Source organism: Gallinula chloropus (assembly GCF_964237585.1).
Source record: "Gallinula chloropus genome assembly, chromosome: 12".
NCBI lineage: Eukaryota > Metazoa > Chordata > Aves > Gruiformes > Rallidae > Gallinula > Gallinula chloropus.
In genome coordinates, this window is record NC_140097.1 from 19295295 (window position 1) to 19320136 (window position 24842).

Below are 24842 nucleotides of genomic sequence, written 5' to 3' on the forward strand. Positions count from 1 at the left end.
TTCTGTTGGTAGTTTGTAGGGTTTTTTTAAGGATTTTTCTTTGCCTTTTTTTTCTTTTTTTAAAGACAATCAGTGGTCAGAGGGTGTGATTGGGTGTATTACTGTGTGGGCACTGCCAAGACTGTTTTCCAATATGTGCAGTGAAACAGCTCGGTGTGTTCTCTTAAAAAAGATGGGGACTGGGCACATGTACAGGTGTGACTGGTTACATGCTAAAGAAGTGCCATAGTAGGGCCCTCTGTTTCCATTATTTAACTGACTATGTAGTTCAAAGAAGTAATTTAGATTCATAAAGGCATCACAGCTGATTTTTGTTGTACGTTAATCAAAATGGATACTTACAGCTCCAGACTTCTTATAAAGGTGTGTTTGCTTGGCAGTGAACATGAAGTATTGGTGCAAGATCAAATAGCTTACTCTTATTAGCAATACAATCCAACTGAAATTTCACTCATTGAAAACTGATCTTGGTCTGAAAATCATCAGATCAGATTACAATGCCTTTTAGCTAATGCTATTGCTGCACTGGTGTGATAAAACATTTTTTATGTTTGGGTCTTTTTTTAATTTTTCCTCCCTCCCAATTCTAGAAAAACATTCCAAAGAGAATTTCAGGGAGAATCTAAGGGATACAAATCTTCACCAAACCTGAAAGCTCAACTTGAAAGTCTAGAAACAGACCTCTCATTTTTAATGAAACTTACTGGCATTCAGTTCACAAGTCATGTCAAGAAAACAGTGGAAAAAAGTAAGTATTTTTGTACTCTTTACTGGTGTTAATCCTGCTCACACTTCTTCAGTTTGTCACATTTGCAAATCTGTGTTGTAATTCTACGTTTGATGTTGGCAAAAAGGCAATTATTTTGGAATACAATAGAATTTACTGACAAAATGGTTTCTGAGTGAGCATAGTATTTTGCCTAGTGGGGAAGTGCAAGACTACTGCGAAATTAATTGGTTTTTGTTTTATGGGGGTTTATAACATGTTTAACTTAGCCATTTATATGATGGGATGGTGTCAATGGGTACTTTAAATATGATTAATGGAAGAAATACAATAATGGATGAATAGACTTATAACCAAGAATTATTTTGTTAACTTGATTTTATAACAGCTAGAGACAGAACAGTGCAGAAGCACAGATTATCAGGAAATTTCAACTTTCTGTCTTTTCAATTGGAATTCCAGCTTCTTGAAATGCAGGTAAGGATCAATATATACTGAAAAAACAAACGAAGAAAAACCAAAAGCCATCAAACAATAAAAACTTCAAATGGACAGATGTCAATGCTTTTTTTTAAGCTGAAATGTTCAACAACTTTTTTTTTTCTTTTAATTTTGAGTGTCCTTAATCTAAGCCTCAGTTGGTTGTTATCACTGTAACTGCTGCACCCAACTTTTGATTTCCATGTGCATGCAAGCAAAGGTCAGGTTTAATGTTCAGTCACAAAATTCTTACTGTGTTATCCTATAGTCTTGTGCTGGGAAATTCCAAACCTTACCTCTTGAGTAAACTGAGGAAAAGATGAAGCAGTACGAACTTCAATAATTCTGGTGGAGTTTTTTTAAAACTTTGGTTATATTTCTATTTGCTGGGCTGAATATGACTAACCATTATATCATGGGACTGCACAGACGTTACATTAATGATCAGAGGTTTTTTTGCCAGGAAGCTCTTTCATAAGAAGCTAGTCTTAGGAATAGAAATCAAAATGATAAGCAGTGGAAAACAGCTGCAATCTGTAATAATATTTTTGACACGAGGAAATTTCCTTCTCAAGAAAACTCGATTTTCAGCTCAGCATTACAAGATGCTCTTTAAATTGAATGTGACTGAATGTGGTAGTGTTAAAAAGCTGCCTTGCTATATAAAGATGTCCTTCATAATCTTAAGAAAAATCGTATTATGAATTGGGCAATCATTGTAGCGTGTGGATTGCACAATTTAAACTGCAGGAGCTCAACGGAATGAGGTTACTCTGCAATCTCTTTTACGTCCATCCATGACTTGAAATTGTGGTCCTAGTGATATCGTGTTACCGTTTCCTTGTGTAAAACTGCATTTAGCTTTGAGAACGGAAATAGCATTACTTATTTTGATGTGTTTTTTCTGACCTGTATGGTCCTGCAGAATGACATCATCTAGTTAGTGGAGTTCAGATAAGCAACAGGATGTGTGTTCAAAGCTGCATTGGCGATTCATAAATCTGTTCCGCCACTAGATGGCAGCACTTGCCTACGTAATGCCTTCAACTTCTACTAAAACGCATAAGAAATCTACTGTTTAGAGGGATGTAATACCAAATGTATATATTAAAAAAAAAAACCAAAAAAAAACCGCAATTAAGTTGAAAAAATAAAACTTTGATTTTTTTTTTTAATACAAGTACGTGTTACCTATAACTTACATTGTCTGCATTGCATATTAAACTGTATTGATTTACCTTAAGTTAATGAACTTTGACTTGCCGATGTTTTATGCAGTTTTTTGGTGTGAGCTATAGACACATTGTGGAAAATGGCAGATTAGTTAAGGAGACACCAGTTAGGAGTACAATTTCTGATTTGTCATAATATACAGGTTTTACTTTTTATTGTGGGTGCTACCCAAGACAAGAAGTATGCTTACTGCTTCAAACGCTGACTGATTTCTGTTCCTCTACTCAGTTTTTGTGACTGTATGTGAACTTGCCTGTTATTAAAGGTTTTGCATTTACTTAAGTATTAATGCATTGAACAAGTTGTCATGTAATGGTTTGGTTAGAGTTGTAAAAAACAACCATTTTGTACAGTTCTGTATTTTCATTTTGTTAGAATTATTTAAATCAAATAAATTTTGAGATAATCTAGTTGTTAAAATTCAAACTTGAGGACTGTATTTTTCAAATCTATAGTTCTGTAATTAATATAATTAAAAATAGATTGTTAAGAATTCCATTCAGCCTAGTTCTAGTTGGCTATTTCTGTGGTGTAGAAGTGATAGTGTGTTATCATGGTTTTGCCACAGACTTTGTATACTGTACAGGTCATCCTGTGGTGAAGTCAGTAGATCCTATGTGGATGCAAGACTCTGCTTCCATAGGTGTCAGGAGAGTTGTGATTAAGGCCTGGAAACTTGAACTTTTTTATGCTTCTGGCTTCTTTGGTATAGAAATGGAGAAGCCTGTTTTCTGGGATGTGGCATTAATGGTTGTATTCAAAATAGTTTATACTGAGATTTACGTGGGCAAGATAGTCTGAAGTTGCAACTAGTTCCACCCATCCTGAGAAACAGAAGATTGCAGCTGTGTTAGGGAAATGCTTAGTAGGTAACAAATGCATTGAAATGCAGAAGAGGATAAAGAATATTTTTTTCACACTGTTAACTCTAGTGGTTTAATCTAGTAGTTAGCTGTGTTGCACCTTAAACCAGTTAATACAGAGTAAAAAATTGCTCTTGTGATTGTGTCTAAATCGATCTTAAACAAAATGTTATATGTCATTAACATTAATAGCTGTATTCCAGGATGCAGCTTGAATAGAAAGAAGAATAGGCAGATCTGTGTTCATTAACTAGCTTTGAAGGATTTATGAAATCATGTCTATACCAGCTGGTCATTGCTCACTCATTGCCTGCCATATTCTGCATCTCAGCTGCTTCTGTAGTTAGAGCATCATGTTAAACTAGTGTGTACTTTATATTACCAGCCTGACTAGCTCCTGTCTGTTTTCCATTGCACATTGGTCGATGCTTGCAAGGGTCAAATTATGGATGAACAAAACAGGTTAATGCAGAAGGATTGATTTATTTTTTTTTTCCTCCTTGCTGTCCTTGGGTATTAGAAGACATGCACAATTGTCTTGAAATCTGCCAAAATAAGTCTAAACTGCTTGAGGAAGCAATCATTCAAATAAGAGTTGTTTTCTTTTTAAATTTTTTTATTTGACCTCAAGGTGGTATCTTAGCATATGTTAGTAACCCACTTACTGGAAAGCCTTCTCGCAGCTTATCCACAACCTCAGGCGTGTATACATCATTTACAATGTTCTTCAAGCCATGTTTTCAAGCTTTTTCATTCACTGTTATCCTACCTATTACTCTGGTGTGTTTAGTAATGTGTAGAAAAAATAATTAATTCCTTTTATGGCCTCATTTCTACTGTATGAACAACTTCTCTCATTCTTTTTGTAGTTTGTAAGGTATTTTGATCTGGAAACACTTTATTTTTGTTATTGTGCATGTACCCTGGAGTAACAGTTATGTAAAAAAGGACAAGAATTTGAGGAAAAAATATACGGTGTCAAAACAACTCCCGAACAAACTAACAGGATTTTTTTTTCCTCTAAACTTAGGGCAGCATCATTATGGTTTTCAGATGAAAACTTGTATTTGTGGGTTTTGGTATGTGTGGCAGCTAGGGGTTGTGTTAGAAAGTGAGAAGAATCTTAAAGAAGTGGAAGTGATGTGACGTGACAGGAAATAAAATATGCATAAAGGAAGACTTAGTTATATATTCTCTATGATGACTAGTCCAGGTATTATTCCAGGTCTTGCTGTATGGATAACACTGATATTGTTAAATGAAAGAAAATGTCTTCGCCTATAAGCTATATCTTAAAAAAAAAAAAAAGCCTTTTCAAGGATTGTAGTTGGCAGCAGCTGCACATTTTTGTCAGTTTTATATGCAAATAGATACTTTTTTCTCTCCTCACTAGAGAAATTTCTAAAACGTTGTATTGTTACTTCTCCAATCTAGAACAAAGAGAGTGTGTCCACTGTTATTACTGATCTCAGCATTACAATGGAATCTCAAGAAGATTTGGATGTGAGCAAGTTTGTGTCACGGTAAGGTAGAGTTCTTAAAGAGAAGTTTTTGTATGGGCTCTCTGATGCTAAATGCAGTACTGATTTTTCATGTTGGCTGTCAGTTTCTTTGTTGAGTAAACATACTGTTAGAACAACATAAAAACTTCGACCTGTCTCTTGTCTGTGTCCTTCTGGAGAGAAGAGGAAATGCACTAGTTTCTAAGGTCTTTCAGGACCATTATGAATTCAAATGAAACAAACGTTTTTTGGGTTATAGTGCCTTAGCTGTTTGCTTCAGAGAAAACTAGAACAAGGTCACTTCAGTCTCAGCTGTTGCATTGTGATTTATGTAATCAACACATTAACGGTTACTCAGATGTGTATGTGCGTTGTGGATGTGTGCTGGGGTGAGTAATGGCTAAAATGTACATCCAGAACCTCCCTCCAGTACTTGCCAGTTTCTCATTATCTGCTTGCTGTTCCATTGCTCTTCCTTGCATCAGGATTTCTCTCACTGCTATTTTAAAAACAGAATGTAATTTAAAAACCTGGAACAGTGTATTTGTGCAATGGCTTAAAAAAATGTATGTACTAAAACTCAAGCACATGACTGAATGCTACTCTTCGAGTATGTTTTAGAGGATGTCAACTTGTAGTACAGAGGATGAATAATGATTAAATTATTAGTCTGTGGTATTCCACTATGAAATCTACTCTGAAGCTATTCTGAGAAAAAATCTATTACCGGGTAGTTGACTTAATACTGTTCTGAGTGAGATATTTTGGTTTATATTCTTTTTTAGACTTGATGGGAGTGGGGTAGATGGAGGCAAATGGATGGGTAAAAAGAAGGGTCAATTCTGCCTCTGGTTTCGTTAGTCTCTGTCAGGAGCTGAATTTTTCATTTAAAGGCTTTGGAATTTCCATAAATCTACTAAAGCTACTGGTAGAACTAGGAGTCATTGTTGACTACTCACAAGAAGCAGGATTTAGAAAATTAGCCTTGTTTTCTCATGAGTATTTTCTGACAGCAAAAGTGTATTGGAACTTACTAGTAATGCTGGAAAGGAAAGTGTTGAAGCAGTGGCAGACTTTATTTCATTCTGGCTTGAACACTGGTGTCTTATCCCTGTCTCTTCTCTATCCTGGTCCTTTTCCACGTTATGCCAGTATTCATAAGTAAACATGAGTTTTCATTTAATATTTTTTTTTACTGTCAGTAAAGCAAGTAGTTCTTTCTCCTTTGCCCCTATTTGCATGTACCATCTGTTGTCCTTGTGTCAACGTGTGTATTCTTGAAGCCACAGGGCAGATAGGATCAATGTAGTCATTTGGTTGAAAAAATAATTTGGGGGAGGGGGAAGTGGACCCTGAACCCCTCAAAATTCCATTTTTCTTGTCCTGCAGTGCTACAGTGTGTGGTGCTGATCTAAGGCAGTAAATATGTGGTCAGAGTGGTGCTGATGCTGACAATGTCTGTTTTGATAGCAACCCACTGCTAGGTTGACTTAATATGATTGTGATCTGCCTCTATGGCTTGTTTTCTCAATTTCCTTGTTAAACTAGTTCTTTCTTACTGTAAATCCTAATTCCCTCTTCATGTTCAGATTCAGGCTTTGCTCAGCTAGCTCTTTAATTCTTCACTCCACCATCTGCTCTTAGAATCTTGATGCCTTCCTCTCTCCTTTTTCTTCCATTCTTGACCAGCTAAATCTGGTCTCTTTTTTGTGTTGTTTGTTCTTTTCAGCCTCCCTACCAGTTCCTCTTTCCTTCTTTTGCCTCCTTGTCTCAGTCTTGCCAAATCCATTGTCTAGCTCTGTCTTGTTTTCTCTACTGGCCTGGATTTTTTCCTCATCAGCTTTCTAATTTTTTTTGGCTTCATTTTTCATATTACATGACAGAAAAGGGTCTTTAATAGAACCAGAGTTAAAAACTTGGCTTTCAGTTGTAATTCCCAAGCCCATCCTGCTTTGGAAGAAAACAGGAATGCTATAACACTTGAGCAACGTGCTTTTAAAAGCATCAAAATTCAGCAGTTAATTTTTAACTAGGTACTGCTGCAACATACAATATCTATTTTGAAATGATGTGCTCTATTTCTTAAGTATGTTGCGGCAATAAAATATATATGCAAATGAGAATCACAGGATTTAGTCTTCTGGTTTTGGATTTTACTTGAATCCCCTTTGCACCAGTTACTACTAAAATGTTTTTTTTTTTTTTTACTTGTGTTGAGACCAGAATATCCATGAAAAATCACATTGCCTGTCTTTTTTTTTTTTTTCTTTGGTTTGATATCCTGTTAATTGTTCAGTCAGTTAACTATTGCAAAGTTTACTTAATCAAATAGGAGGGCTTTTTAGAGAGTTTGAAACCCCCTCTGACTTTATACTCATAGGTATTTCTGAGTCAGAGTGGAGGATTTATGAAATGTCAGCGTTATATTAAACACTGCATGGGTGAGGGATCTTGGAAATGAGGGGAAGTGTGAATTCTTCCCACAGCTGTAAGGGTCATGCTTTGGTTTTACATCCTAGTGTAAGAAGTCTTACATACTGCAGTGAGTTTAAAAAGAAAAACAAGCCTCTTAAAATAACTAAAGGAACATATTAAATACTTTTGTACTGGTAAAGTTTCTTGTATACCTTGATGTTTTGATGATGTTATTTTGTAAAAGTGAAAGGGTGTTTGGATGAAGGGTGTGTGATTTTAGCCTGATAAATAGTTACTCTCTGCCTGAATATGCTTTTTGCTGGTTTTGGATGACTTCTCTGTAACATGGATGTTGGCTTTTTGAGTGTTTTCAGCTCCAAATGGATTTTATTTTATTTTTTTTAAACTGGTGACATTTCGTAATGCTGAATTCTTAAAAAAAAAAAAAAGACTTAAATTTTCAACGTGTACTCTTTTAGTACCTTTTTATTTTATACCATGTTTCCTTGGTATTTTACTGTTTGTTGTAGTTGGCTGCAGCATTAGGAATTACACTAACTCAGGCTAATTAGGAATTATTGTTTATAGGTAGTTTAAGTACTGTGAGACAGTTGTCTGCAATAGTGCTCTTATTGGCCAGAGAGAATGACTGTATACCAAAAAAAAAAAAAAAGTATGTGTATTACACATGGTGCTTCATGCCAACACAGATTTTCCTCTTTTCTAACACTGAATCCAGTTTTCCAGCTTTAATTTAGCCACTGCTGTAGCTGTAAGTGGGAAGTATGTACTCAGATATAACTGGTGGACTTCTGCATTTGGAACTTGTTCTTTGAACTTGTTAGTCAAACTACCTCTTTCTGTTTGGTGATCAAGTCTCAAAAATTCTCATCTGCTATATTGCCTAAAAATGAATCTGAGAGGAAATAAGAAAGAAACTAATGATAAAATGCTACAATAATGTTTGTGATAGTCTTTTCCATAAATTGGAGAGTCAGCAAAATTGCCAAGGTTTTTAAAAAGAATTTTAAGTTTGTAGTACAGTAACAAGGTTTTCTTTGCCCTTTTCTGTGTGTGTGTATTTAAGATGTATTGCAGTAGGTGTAGAGTCATGACGAAGCAATGAGGACTAAACAATGAGAAGTGGGTAGTCATTACTAAGTGTTGATTTTTACTCAATCATGTAATAATTATATATATATTATTTTTATATGTGCAGTTACGAGTTGTGGTCAAAAAACCTGTCCAGAACACAGACCAAGTTAGCTATTGTAAACCAGTATGTGTCTAAGTCCTTCCAGGGACTCAATTTTGCTGGTGCTGCCAGCAATTTTTCATCATGGCCTGATTTTGTTGGCAGCTGTGACTACTGTGGTAACTTCCTTCAATGATGCTGTTCTTTCCAGGCTAGGATAAAACCTATTTGGCTTTTATTTTACATTTTCAAAATCTGAATGAACTTCATGTATTTTTCCCAACTCTGTGTTTTGGTCACATTGTTAAGGGTTGCTGTTGCTGTATATTTGAGCAGGATCTGAGGCACAGTTCTCCCTTTAGTGGCTGAAGTGAACTGGTAATAGGCTGTTGCAACCCTTCTGTTAATGGCCTCGAGTCTCTGCTCTCAGCTATTCTGAAAATGCAGAAAGAATAGCTAATCTCAAACAGAAAGGATGTTGAAAGTAAAAATTTCATGTTGAATTTAGATCCTCTGAAATATTCCCAAGCGTAAATGAGGTATCTCCCTCAGTTTTTTTAAACTTGTGAAATCCTCTATCAGTAATTGAAATAGACCGATTTTTCAAAGCTGTTCTTGCTCGTTATGTTTTGACAATGGCTAATATTCTGGTTTATTTGTCTGTGGCTTCATATTAATAATGATGAGAAGCTGTTCACTGTTGTGATTGAAGAATCATATTGCTTCACGTATTCTTACACTCAGCTTCTGTGGAATTTTGCATTCTTTTCATTCTTGCTGCATTTCTTTAGTAAAAACCGCACACCCTATATGAGCATTTTTCCTTCATCCCCAACAAGGCTGAATGGATGGATTATTCGTCAGTTTCTGTCATCTTATATTGTTGTCTTTCCTTTCGCTATCATAATCCTCACATTACCAGAAATTTGAAGAATAAAAAACATACAACAGAAGAAATATTTAAAAAGAAACCTTTCCAAGATAAACTTTTCCCTCTGCCCCAAACCATCTCTCCACCTATTTCCTCTGGCTTTAATACAATTATGCCTCCTAAGAGTGGGTGAACTGCCTGTTTCCTCTTTTGGTTAGAGCTGAAAGCTGTATATATGGTTTAATGATTGCCATCACTGGTGTTAACAATAAAGAGGGTAAGCTCTATTCAGTTCCTGGTACCTATAAACTCTCTACTTCTGTGATATTGCAACTTAAATGATGTAACTCTTGTGTGTGTGAAAGTAGTACACATAGAAAATAACTTCTAAGTGCGAAAACTGTATTTCTTCTACAAGTATTGCCTCTATTTTTAGCTTGACATTAGCCCAAAAGTCCTGGAATTGCAGTCTCTTAGGTTTCAGTGGCACTGTGTGTTGGTTCCTCTGTTAACTGTTGTCTGCGGAAATGGAAGAACTTTATTATGCTGAGCGTGGAATCATTGCCCATAAGCAGCTTCACTTGATGTTGCTCAATTGTTTTAAAACAGGGAAAGCCAAAACTATAGAAACCTTTCTTTATTTCTCTTACACGTTGTCTCTTATATTGAAAATTCCTCATAAATGGCAGGAAGTAAAATGACTTGCTCTGACCTTTCAGTTTTCAGAGACACTATGGTTTTAAAATGAGTACATGCAATAACATTGCAATTGAATGATTTCCTTGCTGGAAGAACACTTTTACTAGTCTCATGATATAGAGCTCTACTGAATCCATACTGTCCAATTACAAGTTGAGTAAAGATGTCTCTGCACTGCGCTTTGCAGGACATCAGGTTCCAAGACAATTTATTAGTTGAAGTGTAGGATCATTTGTATGTATGAAGTCATAAAGTATCCATGTATAGCTGAACTGTTAAACCACGAGGGAGCCCAAGACTGCTGCAATACTGAGGGGTTGTCTCCAAGAATCAGCTCAGGTTCATCCAGGCTTATTCTTTTCTGCTTACAATTGGCTTGGAACTAAGATCTCTGCTCTCCACTTCCCAGTTACAAATTTATTTGCATCTTCTTCCCTCATCCAGCCCCACTATCTAATTTTTGACAATATTGGCATCTTCCTCTACAGCAGATAAGTCAAGATGTAACTAGATATCAAAAAATTTGGTTTAGATGCCATGTATGAAGCAGTGAACAGACCTTATTCATTACTGAAGTTTTAAGGGTAGTCTTGAAAAGCTGAATGTCAGAGATGGATAATGTGGCATGCGAAGATTTAGTTGAATAGGACACAGTTTCTAGGAAAACTAGAAAACATTATCAGTTCTTCAGTCTAAAGTTTTACTATTCAGCATCTTGGAATTTATTTGAAAATCAAAAATATTAGATGAATACCCATAAAATCTAAGGTTTTACAGGCTACTAGTTTGTCAAGTTATGAAATTTAACATATACAACTACATTTCTGCTTATGTTCCTGAGGAATTGAAAACACTCTTTTACAACGGAATTCTTCAATTGTTTTGATTTTTTTCTTCCATATCTACAATACAGCTTTTTTTCCTCTTGTGATAGTTTTTTGAGGGGCATGATTTCTGTCTTGAAATTTAAACCACAGTAATCACAGATACTTTAAGGAAAAAGTGCAAATTTTAGACTACGGAATTGGTACTCAGACTTGTATCTTTGGATTAAACAACATATTTGTGTTTTGTAGCGCTGAAGAACATGGAAATCTTTTAACGTTTTTCAGAAGCCTTTCGTCTTATGCTGAATGGTATGACCACCGTAGACGCACCTTCCAACATTTCAAGGTAGTGTCTATCAAGTTTTCATGCATCAGTGCTCTATTTGGTTCTTCAGTTGGTCTGTAAAGACAGACTAGTGGAGATGAAATTAGCACTATTTAGTGGAGTAGGGGAATCTTAGTTTTGTTTGCTGTGGAGAAGAGAATATTGTTTGTTTTTAAGGGGCAATGCCCTTGCTTGGTGTTTGTCTTTTGCTTCTTGTTCACAGGGGAAAATAAGAATATCTGTGCCTTTTTATCGGGGACAGTAAGGCAGTTTTTCATTGGTATTACATTTCATTTTGAACTCAAAAGAAGAAATGAAAAGAAAATAGCATTTTTAGTCTTTCACATTAAAATGTTAGTGTTGGAGGACTGGGTTGATGTCTCTTGAAAATGTGGCAGCATGTGTTTGGATGACAGCACTTCCAGTTCTGAAATGTTTTACTTGACTAGGAAATAAACTCCTCCTTGCTCATAACTGGAATGTTTCCCAGATAGGGAAGAAGAATGTGTTTGTGTAACTTAATATTCTGTAGTAGTTTCTGTGAAAGTGACTAGAAGTATGTGTTTAACATTTGTGTGAAAACAAGTGAAGAGTTTCATCATGTCAGTATTCACACTTAGACAACATTAAAACATCAGCCTGCAATCTTTGTGGGTTTTGGTTTTTTCCTACATGCTTGCTAAATTTCAAGTATATATCCAGGTGACTGCACGGTATTGGAGAGAAGATGATTTGGGGCGCAGTTTTAAGTTTATAGCTTTTCTATAATTTTGTAATTTAAAAGAAAATCGCCCAGGCTGTTAAGTAGAAATGGACAATGCTTCTAGTAGTTTTCTGACAGCATAGTGTAACAGGGGAAGTACATTATTTTTTTTCTTTTCAGTTAGTGTTGGTACTTGAAAAGAAAGGGATAGTGTAGAAGGGATTGAATACCTCAATAACAAAAGCTTGACCGGAATGGCGTTTGCAAGTTTGAAGCCAAGGTGGACAGCACTGTATTTCTGAAGTTGACAGTCACAAATGGTAGTTTCGTAGTGTGAGTTTTGCCACTAATGATGAGATGGATAACTTGGACTGAGCAAAAAAATACAATTTAAAATATACATTGATTTGGCTGTAAGCAGGTTTTCCTAGAAAACAGGAGCAGAATTAGGCCAGTGTGAGTAGAGAAATACTCATTTGTAAACATGTCGTGTTCTGCATTGTATATTCCCTGGCATTGTGCTTTAGCAGGTTTTTTACTGAAACAGGTTAGTTTACCACTTGCATGCTTTGCACACACAGTCAAGAGTTGAGCATATTGTTTCTACCTGCTGCTGTTGCTCCGTTCCACTGAAAAAATGGACAAGTACTTTAAAGAGATTTTGAAGGGGTGAATGAATTATCTTTTGTATGGCATTACTTGTACAGCAGGAGTTAGTGTATTGCCACAATAAACTTTATGTTTGTAAAATGAATTTACAGCTGCACATAATTTTCTGATGTAGACACACCCTTAGTCTTCTGTGAGGCTGAACAAGTGAAGCCTCTGGGCATTGCTGGAAGGGCAGATTGTTGAAGCTGATATTGATTAACAAGGAAAAAATCAAGTTTTATTAGAAGTACAGAACAGAAATGAGTGATAGGAAAAAAATCAATGGCGTACATTCATCTTGATACTACTACTGGAGACACAAATAGAAGACAAAAAAATCCTGCATACTGAAGCCCTTCTCATTTAATGTTCGGAGCAGTTAACTTGCTATGAACAGGAAAAGTATTAAAATATGTCAGATAATTTATTGCCTGCATGAGGTGTTCAGAAGGTACCAGTTGCCTACTTTGGTTGCTCACAAAATGTTAAAAGCATTAATTAGTATTGCTGTTGATACTTAATACTTTCAAAAAAATAAATACAACATTTTAATGTAAAATTAATAGTGTGGTAGTGGTTAGGTCTTGGAATGTTTACATATATATAGGTAAATATATACATGTAAACACAATTATGCATATATTTGAGTATACATTTATAATTGTTCTCATAGGAAGAGTTTTGGTGATATTTACTCATAACATAAATACTGGCAAGAGCTTTATTTACTAATAATTTGTGATGAGAATAAGATCAGTGGCCACGGCTAGTGTAACGTGATTACATTTAGACTTCTTTCTGTGTTATCTCCATCTTACGCATTTATCCAAAGTGGGGTGAAAGAATTGGTAGCTTTTATTTTTTAATAGTATCAATTTGGTTTGAAGTTGAAATGTATTTTTATGTGTTTTGGGATTATTTTTTATCTTTTGCTAAGAACCTGGAAACATCAAAGTATTATCACTTGTAGGGGAAAATTAAGATTTTATTCTCATTGCTGGGCTTGGTTTTGTTCTCAGTTGCATTAAGACAATGAAAGTTCTTGTTATAGCAAATAACGTAGAATGGAAAATGGTGAGAGTTGCTATGTCTGTCTTGGATAATGGGTTCAGGGCAAAAATATTTGTGTCCTGCATTTCATAATTGCATCCACTTTCCTGAAAGGGTGCCCACAGTTGATGCTTGACATAGTCATTTAGGCCTTCACACTCTTGGTGGCAGAGCATCAGTATGTTCAGAATTAAGTGTGCACTTATTTCCTTGGAGCACAAGTACTAACAAATGAAGGATTAGCTAAATAAGATACAAATATTTTGTAAAATCAGTGTTATAGATGTCGTGATACATCATCATGCATTTGATGCTTAACTACTTCTACGAATTAAGTATCTATACTAGCTTCAAAATTAGTACAACATCGATCTGCTAAAAGTAACTAGCACACCTTTGACATTCATTTATTTAAAGAGTTTATGCCTGTGGTAGGTATTAGAGGGGAGAATCTGGAAATGAAATGTCAGAAATGTATAATTGTGTTATTAAAAGCATTGTGTATCAATTGTCTGGTTTTTGGTGAACTGTCTGAGGCCTGCACACATCAGTTCCTGTTTTTAATATGCTGCATGCTTTATAGTTGAGTGGGATGATACTAATTCAAGTTTTTTGAAGTTGATGCTATTTTTACATTATTGATAGAATCAGCTTTTTAATTGAAAGATCTGATTTGATTTTTCCCCAATGAGCAAAATTTTTCTTGTACAAGGGTACTTTTGTTTCTTGGCACTCTCATCTAGCTGAAATCTTGCTTATTTACACCCAAAGACATTAATTCAACTTTGCTGTTAGGTATATTGTTACATTTCCTTGTCAAGCAAAAGCAGTGGAGCAAGGCTTGGTCTACATCATCAAAGATACTTGGAGTAGTGCTAATGCTATACTTGGTTATATTAAAATGGGAAGCTGATGTGGCAAACATTGCTATTGTGAGTACAGCTGAGCAAAATTTTTGTATTTCAATTAAAGTACCATGTTTAAAAGTGAAATGCATATCTATATGCACGCTCTTAGGTTATTTTGAAAGCAAAATAGTAGATGGAGATTTAACGTATTTGGAAAATTCCACCTGCTACGGTGCTTGGAACACTGAGCCTAAATACAAACTATTCTCATTTTCCACAAACCAAGTTTTTAAGGAAGCCTTAATGAAGTTATGCTTTGAGAAGTTCTGTCTCTGGATATAATTTTCTTTTCTATGCAACTTAAGCCAATACACTTTTGGAGGTCAATTTAAAAAGTTTCATTTCAGATTTAAAAAGCGGGATTGGAATTAAGATGTATTTTTCCTCCGTAGCTTGCTCAAACCATGTTTTGCGTTTACCTGAAATCAATATGTGGTGATTGTTGTGGGTACAGGTAAAGAATGTGAACAAGCAGTTACATGTGTGATTTTTGCCTACAAGTAAAGAATATGAGGTGAAAAAAAAGTTGTGAAGATATGTGTGTGCATATATATATTTTTACACTTTGATCAACGGAAAAGATTCTGAAAGCATGAATGATGCTTTATAAAGTGGCTGTTTTGAAATAGTTGCTTTAGAAGAGAAACATTTCAATGTAGTAAAAGGTTCTGGGTATGCAGGGAAATGGCATTAGTAAGAGAAGATGTAAGCTTGTAAACAGAGGGAACATAATGGTCTTTTGTTACCATGTTTAAGTTTCAGCATGTGTAATTATGTAAGTAGCGGCTAGTAGTATGTTCCTACAGGCAGTGTTCTCAAGCAGGAGAAAGCATTAACATGCTTTGCTAAGAGGATCGGATTGCCTTCCATCCGTATCTCATCCATGCTTGTGCGGATGTAACGCGTGTTGTTAGATTTGCAGAATGTGTCATCGGTGATCGTAGTAATATTGTTGTACTGCAAAAGAAAACAGCTTTCTATAAATAACCACACACATATACACACACTTCCCCTTCCGCCCCCCATGCTGAGGAACTTTCAGACTTTAATTTCATTCCTGTTAGCCTCCCATTTTATTGTTATTGGAATCGATTTGCATTTAATATAGATATGTAGGAATCAAGTATCTTCTAGCTAATTTAGCTGACAAGCCATTTGCGGTTGTTTTGATGCTTGAAATATTCTTGGTAAAAGATTATTCCTTATTTTACCATTTCCTATCCTTGATGTACTGAAACTAATGAGAAATTCTTGCAGGATAACTTGCTAACAGTCAGCTTCTGAACTTCTGTATGGCTGTGGCTGTACAGATTAGAGGTGAATTATTTTATTTGGAGGAGCATTAGACAATTGCAGCACAACTGCGGTGTGAACTGTTTTAAAAGACAGTAGGTTTGGTTTGAAGTATATAAGTAACAAGGCTTTTCATAATAAAATGTTAAGGAAATACTTCAAAAATACCTGAAGGTGAAGAATACGCAGACTTTCCGGTAAGTTAAGGGGAACAGATTCCAGTGCGTTATGTCCTAAGTAGAGGTAGGCCAAATTTGTCAGCTTCTAAAATAAAGAAAGGGACATTATTAATGCAGATAGTACTTCCTTCAGTGTTAAGTAACACATACCAGTCATAGTTTTCTGATCATGTAGGAAACATGTGAAGTGATCTATCACAAAACATCATTTTGGTGTGAATGTTGATTTCTGTTATAACCAGAAACTCAGAACAGGCCTATTTTTTTGGAAATATCAGTGTTGGCTCATTGGTTTTAAAATTTGAGACCAATCTAAATCCTTGCTTATTAGTATTTGTGGTCCTCAGAATTGTAATTGAGCAATCCATTTTTCAATTGAGTTTTTGTTTGCATGTAAGAGAGAAAAGAATTAGGTAAGATATTGCATAGAAGCTTTTTTTATATGAATGACATGAGAAGACAGTAAGTATGCAAAGGACTAATATAGCAAAGTACCTTGAAAACAACAAAAACTGGAAAGCTACTTGGTTTTAGTTTTGTTTCTTAGATTACAGAAATACAGAAAAGTAACTTGGTGATATACTGGATAGTCTGGTTACTGATTTTATGTACTTTGCCGAACTAAACTATTGTGTTTTGCTTACCTTGAAAGCATTTGCTTTGATTCCTCTGCTCTTGATTCTATTTTGGTTTGCATTGAATGTTGTTAATTTGGGAGGTAGAACAGGAAGTTTCAGAAGTCGATTTTCAGCAAGAGAAAGTTCTTCCAGTAACAGAAGCTTTGAAAAGGCTCCATCTTCTATTTCTTCTATCCTATTTCCACTAAAATCAATTCTTCTCAAAGTAGCTTTACAGAAAAGAAATGAAAATCTAAACCTTGAGTTTATAATTGTGGCATGTGTAATGTGTAGAATTTTGTGTTAAATGTTACATTGTTGACTGCACCATCCTAACTGTGATCTACAAATGTAAATATTCTTAAAGTGTGGATGAAAATCCACATTTGGCTTTCCTCATGGTCTTAAGTTTAAAAAAAGCCCCACAAGACCCCACAAAATCAACCAGGACCACTTTGGGTCTTCATTTTTGTTTTATTAGAGACCACATGATTTCAGATAGTCATAGAATTTTTAACGTTGAGCAAGATATCTGGGAGAGATGTCCCTGGAGCATTCAAAGGAAACACAATACCTGCTCTTTTAAGACTGGTTGGGATAGAGTTAAAGTTTACTTTTAGCAAACTGCTCTTTCTCTGGTTGTGTGGGAATATTAAGATGGATATATGGCCCAAAATGGGTGTCATATTGCTGTTCTAATAAAAGCATTGAATTACATATGCAATACAAATAATGAGATTATCAAAGTATCAGATCTATTTTATTTTGGTAATATTGGCATGCTATTATGGGGCAATAACTTCAAATATGCTATCAGGTAAATGGAAATTAAAATTTGAACAGTACTTACTGATGTCAGCAAAATCTGAGACTGCTATCCTTTTTATTTTGTTAAACCGTGCGTAAAGATAGGCTGTTTCTTTTGGCAGTGGGGGTACAGCTTCAATGTCTATTTCCTCACAGTACACTGATCCACTTAAACACACACAGAGCAGGCAAGTAGGTAAATCTGCAAGCCAATTGTTTTGAGTAGATGGTTAAGTTGAATCTTCAAAATAAACCTTTATAGTGTTTAAGATTTCCTATCATAGTTCATAATTTCACATGAAGTTATGAAAATATTTTATCTGAACTTTGTATTCTTGGTATTTTTTTGTTGTGCATCATATCCCTGCATATATCTTCAGTTTGTATCAGAGCGTGTCTTGAAATGCTACTAATCGATCTCAACTCAGTTTTGATCTTTAGTTGGTTTAGAGTATTGTGAATATGACAACTGCAACTCTGTGGCCTCATTAAATGTCATGTTTAGAACGTTCTTTTGAAAAGAGACATCTGTGCAGGAGAAACATCTGGCAATACAGATTTGGTACTGTAGTTGCACTGCAGCATGTCTAGCAGGGTCACATGTACTTTGTGCTACTACTTTGTTTAATCCTTTTTATAAAAACTCCAGTAATGATGATTATATAATTATTTCAGGCAGTCTGTTCCCGGTTTTTACTGATGGCTTTTTTATAGCTGTTATTTTAAGTAGGGAGAGAAACCCTATCTCTTTAATACAGTTTAAACCATTATGGCTTGTGCTGTTCCTTATAGAGAGTAGGAGAGTGTTACTCATTTCTGCTTTGCAATAATCCTTTATGACAGCAGTATTAGAATACATAACATGAATATGGCTTTCAGTCTGGGTTTGGTCACCACTTCTATCTATCTACTGCATTTCCTATATTGTTAGACTTTTGGTTAGCTTCCAAATTACTCAGTCTGTAGTACAGAGTAAAGTCATGCTGCTAGGTCCTATGTTACCACTATGTAGCAAAAAAACCTTCCACAACCAGTGAAGAGTTGTAGTCAGTCAATACTGTGAGGCCAACTCAGAATGCATAATTTTTCTTACAGAAGTACTGATGAGAATAATGGAATTCAGTTTTTCAGCTTTATTTTTGTGAATGTTACCTTTTATTAGACTTCAGAATTCTGCCCCATTTGCCTTCTTTTAATTGTCTGTCATATGCTAGGGTGTAGGAAATGGGAAATGATTGTGGAAAAAAAATTGTCCCTCTTTTAAAGGCAACAGGTTTTTATGCTTCTCCATGACCAGAAGCTCTGCTAATCTTAGAGATTTGTTCCACTTTTGATGGGAGCTTGTTAACAGATACTATTTGGCAATAAATAACCTTGATTAAAACTCCACTGCAGTGGTCTTGCTGTATCATTAGTGATCTTTGGAACTTTAGATTGCAGATACACCCAAAAAATGTTTCTTTTCAATTGACAGACACATCGCTCTGTTTCCATATAGAAGCTGTTGTGCGGTGTTGGGAGAAACCTGGAAAAATACACCTTCAAGCCTGTAGGAAACTTAGGCTAGTGAAGAGTGTTCCTGGTGTATTTTAATCATTGACCTCCCTGATGATCAGATGTAAATAGCCAATTCTTGGAAGAAGTCTATCCAAGTGATCACGTTTAATCATGACTTGGTTAAACTGTGGACCTTACTGGGTTGTGTATTTTGTTGGTTGTCTTGCCTAACTTATTGTACTTGTATCCATCTCTATAGCAAGTGTGACTGGCAGGTCTGTAGTTTTTCTTATAAACTGTGCTTGGTGTATTCAGAGTTTACCTGAGGATCCTAATCAATTTTTTTCAGCATGCACCGTCAGAAATTAGACAGCTTTCCACAGAACATATGAAAGATATTAATAAATAAGAAGATTAATGCTATATCCCTTCTTATCCATTTTATAATAAATTTTCATATTAAGATATATGCTTCTTTGGAGAGCTTAAATGTTACAGTATTCATAGAAATTAACTTACTTGTATCCTTTGTTGGTCGTACATTACGCTCACTGTCATCCCCTTGCAGTCTTAGGGAAGTGTCAAGAGAAACATTTGTTCCATCCTTTATGGTGAGAGCAAATGTTATTTTAAAAATCATACAACAAACAAAACCCATGAAACAAACATTACAAGGATTTTAAATAGCAGGTCTTTTAAGAAGGAGCTTCCCACAATATACATTCATGGGATATTTCATTTTAAAAATACTGTTATATGCTGGATGACTGATGTGATACCTGTCCCTTTTGTACATGAGCTATTAACTTTAAAAGGTGAGAAGGGAAGGTGGTGCTGCTAGTGTTCTTGAGAAATGTAAAGTCCCTTAGGAAAGAACAGTAGATGCTAAATAAAACTAGAGAGAAAATATAGCCTACATGGAGGGGAAGGAATGTGAAGCAATGTACATCTAAAAAACCTGAAGTTCTGAGGATGGATTTTGTACATCATGCAAAATTTGATAGGATTCTTGTGGATAGAAGTTGTATTTTTTGTTTTATCCAAATAATCTCAGCAAAACAACACTTTTTTGTGTTCAAACTTATTCAGAATTCCCTGTCGAGATCATCATTGTGTCTTTTCAAGCGCATGACAGCTTAGTTTATAAATGTGTCCCTTGCAGTTACTGGCTGAGATGTAGCGGTTGACTTATACTAATTGCACTTAAATCTGTTTTAAGACCTGGGCTGCTGTCAGAAAGGCCTTTTGTGATATGGTAATAGTCAGGTTTTCACACTATGCCTAGAATGACAGTGTGCATACAGCGGGTTATAATTTGCATGTATTGAAGTTGAGGGGATTTTTAGGTTGACTGTGGTAATTGTGTTTGGTTAGCATAATTTGTTGTCTCTGTCATGGGGAATAGTTGTAGGATGGAGTGAAAGAGTGTGTTTTTTCATCTGCATTACTATTAAAAACATATGGGGGGAACAAGTACATTGTCGGGTGTGGATTTTCTTTAAAACATACTTTGGGATCAGGCCCTGGCAGGAGTATGGTTCCCTGTTGAACGCAGCTGATTATGCACTGCAAGTGCTCACAAGTGAACTGATTTTTATTTTTTATTTTTTTCTCAAAATTCTTCCACCCCAGTGTAGAACACAGGTATTGCTTCTACTAGATCAGTGTGAGAGGAACAGTTTAGTTACGAACACTTTTGATACTAACTTTATTTTATTTAGTACTTTGTTGCTTGCATATATTCTACTGTGGGAATTTTTGTTTTCTGCAAAATAAAACTCTCAAGCTTGACATAAGGCCTGAGAAAAAAATATCTTGGCCAGCCTCTGACATTTTTGACCCTTTTCTAGCCTGTGAATCATCCATCCCTTGGCTGTTCCTTGCATCTGTCTATCCAGGCTATGTTTTGTTTTTGCCTTTTGTTTTTGTGTAATGTTTGAGAGGGGTATAAAAGTCTTACTAGTGCAAACCACCCTAAGTTAAAATACTGGCAACAGTTAGCAGTTGTAACATGAAAATTCTGTGTAGGGTAAGAGCTTTTGCTGCTTTCTGTATAGAGGAGCTGGGGTGTGTTAGTTGAATAGTTGGACTCAAGCAAGCAGCAAATCCCATAGAAGGTTTCTGTAAAAGAGTTCAGCTTGCAAACATTGTTGTTTAGTCTTCTTGAGAGATGGTCTTTGTTGAGGTATCCATGCCAGTAGAGACATCTGTATAGATGGAGTTACAGTAGAACCACTGCATTTTTATTGTAGCATGTTTGGTTCACAAAGGATGTTTTTAATATGCTTGTATGAAAAAAAACATGTTGGCTGATACAGCATATCTGTACCAGGTGTAGGTTTCAGCTATAGTATCTTACTTGAGGTGTGATCCATGAATGAGCATGTGAGTTCTTTGCAGGATGTAATGTACAACTGATTTCTGCAAACAGAAAATGTCAACAAAACTCAAAACTGCTTATTTGCAGATTACTGTTAAATACACAGAACTAAACAACAGATTTTGGCTCACAAAAAAAAACCAAAAACCAAAACCCTTACAAGAGTGGTATAACTAATATAAGGAAAATATTTCCTGGAAAGCAATGATAATTCCTTGCCATGGAGTATCAGTGTAGAAGACTGATTGGGTTGTGACCACAGAAAGTTCAATACTTGCATGTGCCATACAAAATCATATTAACATTTTGCATCTAAATACTTTAACTGTCTAAATACTTTAACTGTCTTAACACTTCTGCAAAACAATTGAGTCATCTTTATAACACACAAAAGTCCATAAAGCTGTTTATATTCAGTGGAATGAATTGTGCCAGGTATGAGACATTGGGCTGTTCTGTTGTGGAAATTGAACTTCATGTTTTTAAACTTCTAATATTTTTATTCAAGGCTGCGGTGGCTGGCTCTGGTGTTGAATAACCATTGTAATAAATTTTGCTTGGTTGACCTTTTCTTCACTAGTAGACTAAAGCTCCTGTTTCTGATTGCCAACATAAATAGATTTCTTCTGATATTTCACTAAAAATCTATTTGTGTGTTCAACGACACGTTAAGGAGTTAAATTTGTCGTGCTAGATAGATTTCTGACCAGGCATATTGTTCTGACCAGGAAATTATTGGCATGAATTACAGTTACAGTTAACACTTGAAATATTCTGGGAGCTAGAATTTGTGCAATAAATGAATAGAAGATTTGTTGATTCGTCCTGTGAACCAACACTGGAACTTGTATAGATGCGTTTGTTGCACATAAGGAACTAATTTATTATTTTGCAATGAAAACGTGTAATTGGAGATCTGACCTGATGGAAATAATGACTGACTGCATTCCTAGAATTATCCTAAGCAGAACTGTTGGCCTTCAGAAGACCTTTAGGTTATAGCACTGCCAGTACAGGCTTTGATTAGTCTGTGGCACATCTGTTGGCACAATTTCCTTGCAGGTATACTGCTTGTTTTTTTTACTGAAATGGTATTCTTATTGAATGATTTTAGTAATGAATGTTATCTGATGCTGTGTCTAACTAGCTAGAATAAGTATTTTTAGTATTTTTTCAAAACTTACTCTGTTTTGATTGTTCAGACTGGAGCCACCTAGTAATTAAATTGTTTTAAATGGTCTCTCTTTCATAAATTTATGAAACGTGTTACTGCATCACTGCAGCAGATACCACATTTAAAAATACCTGAGACATTTTAAATATAAACATGTACCTGCTGGTTTTAGTCTAACAGTGGAAAGCTATAATTTAACTAGAAGTGGGAAAAGATTAAGAAGGTATAAAGAAGGGTTTTTTCTATACGTGTGCTGCAAATTTTTACTTATACTAATTATCACTTGCTGTCATTACTGTTTTCGCCTATCAGACTAAGTTATTTTAACAAGTACAGTTAATATTACTAAAAACGCCTTCCTTGAATTTGTTAACACTTGATTGTTGCCACTTTGGATATGTGGTATTTTCCTTGTCTATTAGTCTTGGGGTAGTCATTGTTAGTTTTTCTTCCATCTGCCTGATCAATGCTGTGCTGTATCTTGTTCTCTTGAGGTGTGTTCTTTAGGTCCTGTCTGAACAGAGGCATGAAGCTTTTAATTATCCCTGCCAGCTTAGACTGGTGCAGTTCATTTAACTCTGCTCTGGTTTTGTGGCTTCCGGTTAAGTGTTTAAATTAAAAGGCATATATGTGGAGCACACAGGGGAAAAAAGTTGCGAATTGACCGTTTGGGGGTGCTGGTGAGTGCCATGAGGTAGAATATAGCTGCTACCTTTAAGACTCTCAAAGTGTTAATAATGTAAGTGACTACCAAGGACTGGATGTACTTTAGTAGTTCAGAACTGCTAAATTGTTGAGGTGCAAATAAACACAAACAACCCACCCCTGAAAAGCTAAGGCAAAAAACTGTGGTTTATGCTGGCAAGTTATGTTCAGTTAAAAGCACTGTTTCAAATACTTCTTTAGGATAAAACCAAAGTCCTAAATAAAATCACCCACCTTGCTGTTAAACAATCTCACTATGCTAATGCAGTGTTATTGAAACTGTTGAGCTAGTATATACCATTCTTGAAACTCTTACAACAGTAGGCACATAACTACAGCAGAGTTAAAAACGATACTTCAGTCTGTTTTATGAAAGTCTGCATTCTGTGGGTTACTCATACTTAGCAGGGGTAGCACTTCTGTGGTTTGAATTTGTGGTTTTTCCTATGTCCAAAGCCATTGTATGTTTTGCTATTATTATAAGACTTTTCCTTAAAACTGCATACATGCATGTAACACCTTATTCATATAATGCTTAGCAGCCAAAAATATTAAACTGATAACATAAAGAAAATACCTTTGTTATATCCTTGGATTGCATTTCATAATCTTGTTGGATCAGGCTTCCCATGGTATCATCTGTATCATACTCATAAAACGGGAGTGATTCTTGCTGTTTGGGTGGTGCTGAATTTACCAGAGGTACAAACACAAACAAAATAAAAGCCTTCTGCAAAGTCTTCATCCTTGCACGGAACAATGTATCTGGCTTTCACTGAGCTCGTGAAGATCTCCTTGTGTGTTGACTATGGAGAATACTTTCTTTGTGACTGGAAATGAAAATGCAATCCGTCAAAACAATATTTAAAGCCTAGAGGACTAGTTGGCAGGGGTTTGTAACGCATAAGGAACGTGGAACAACTTTTAACTCTTGATATCCTTTAATTAGACTCTAGAATTATAAAAACTCCTCATAATACAGAAAGAAACTAGGAAATAATAAACAACACTTCTCAACTAATAAGCAAAACAATTATCTTAATTATATTTGGTTGTTAACGTGTGTTACTTTTGTTAATAGCAATAGGAATTTATAAAGCATTTTATGAAACATTTGGCATGTATGTAGCTGAACTAATTAAAATGAGAGCTGCTAAATGCATTTTTCTTGGTGGTCAAAATAGTAATTTTCAAATCCAAATCCTCTATGAAAGTAATATTTCATTGTCTTTGTCTACATTTGAAAGTAAACAGAGACTGTTAATTTATCTTCTAAGTTTTTACAGGTTGTACACTTTTTAGGCAGGGGGAGTAGGCATTTAAAATGCATATTTACAGTATACAGAAAAATATGCTTTGTAAAGAATGATTTTTTTAAAAAACATTTCAGTTGTTTATTTAAGCTTTAGCTTAAAGTAAGGGAAAAAGTACACCTACCGTTTCAGCAGATTCAAAGTTCTTCTGTGATTAAACCCAGATATCCTTATCAATGTGTTAACCTAAAGATAAAAGAGTAAAGTTAGCAATTACATTCACATTGTTGAAATGAATACTCTTTTAAAGTTTGACAGTCTTAAAAGTGCTTTCCATGGGGTAAAAAATGCTTTGCCAGCATTCGTTCCCTAGGGTAAGAGGTAATATCCTGGAGCAGGGGGGTTGTACTTTGACTAACGTTTGTAAAAGTTAGGTCTGTCTAGCTCATCCTACTTCTGCTATTACTGGTTAAAATGGTAGCCCCCTG

At 35.3% G+C, this 24842-nt stretch overlaps 2 protein-coding genes across 2 annotated transcripts in view; one reads left to right on the plus strand and one right to left on the minus strand.

Moving 5' to 3' along the window:
- The window catches only part of CENPP (centromere protein P), a gene marked incomplete at both ends in the record, with an annotated part of 136337 nt that overhangs the window by 330 nt on the left and 111165 nt on the right, over positions 1-24842 (plus strand). The window contains 4 exons of the mRNA XM_084269571.1: positions 591-748; positions 1116-1204; positions 4738-4826; positions 11062-11158. Coding sequence (XP_084125697.1) covers positions 591-748; positions 1116-1204; positions 4738-4826; positions 11062-11158 — 433 coding nt within the window. The remainder of the gene's footprint in view (positions 1-590; positions 749-1115; positions 1205-4737; positions 4827-11061; positions 11159-24842) is intronic.
- Positions 15236-23846, minus strand: OGN (osteoglycin; the record flags this gene model as incomplete). Its single annotated transcript, XM_084269730.1, has 6 exons — positions 15236-15406; positions 15911-16006; positions 16566-16768; positions 17389-17547; positions 19362-19446; positions 23679-23846. The coding sequence occupies 6 exons, from the start codon at positions 23844-23846 to the stop codon at positions 15236-15238; spliced, it is 882 nt and encodes a 293-aa protein (XP_084125856.1).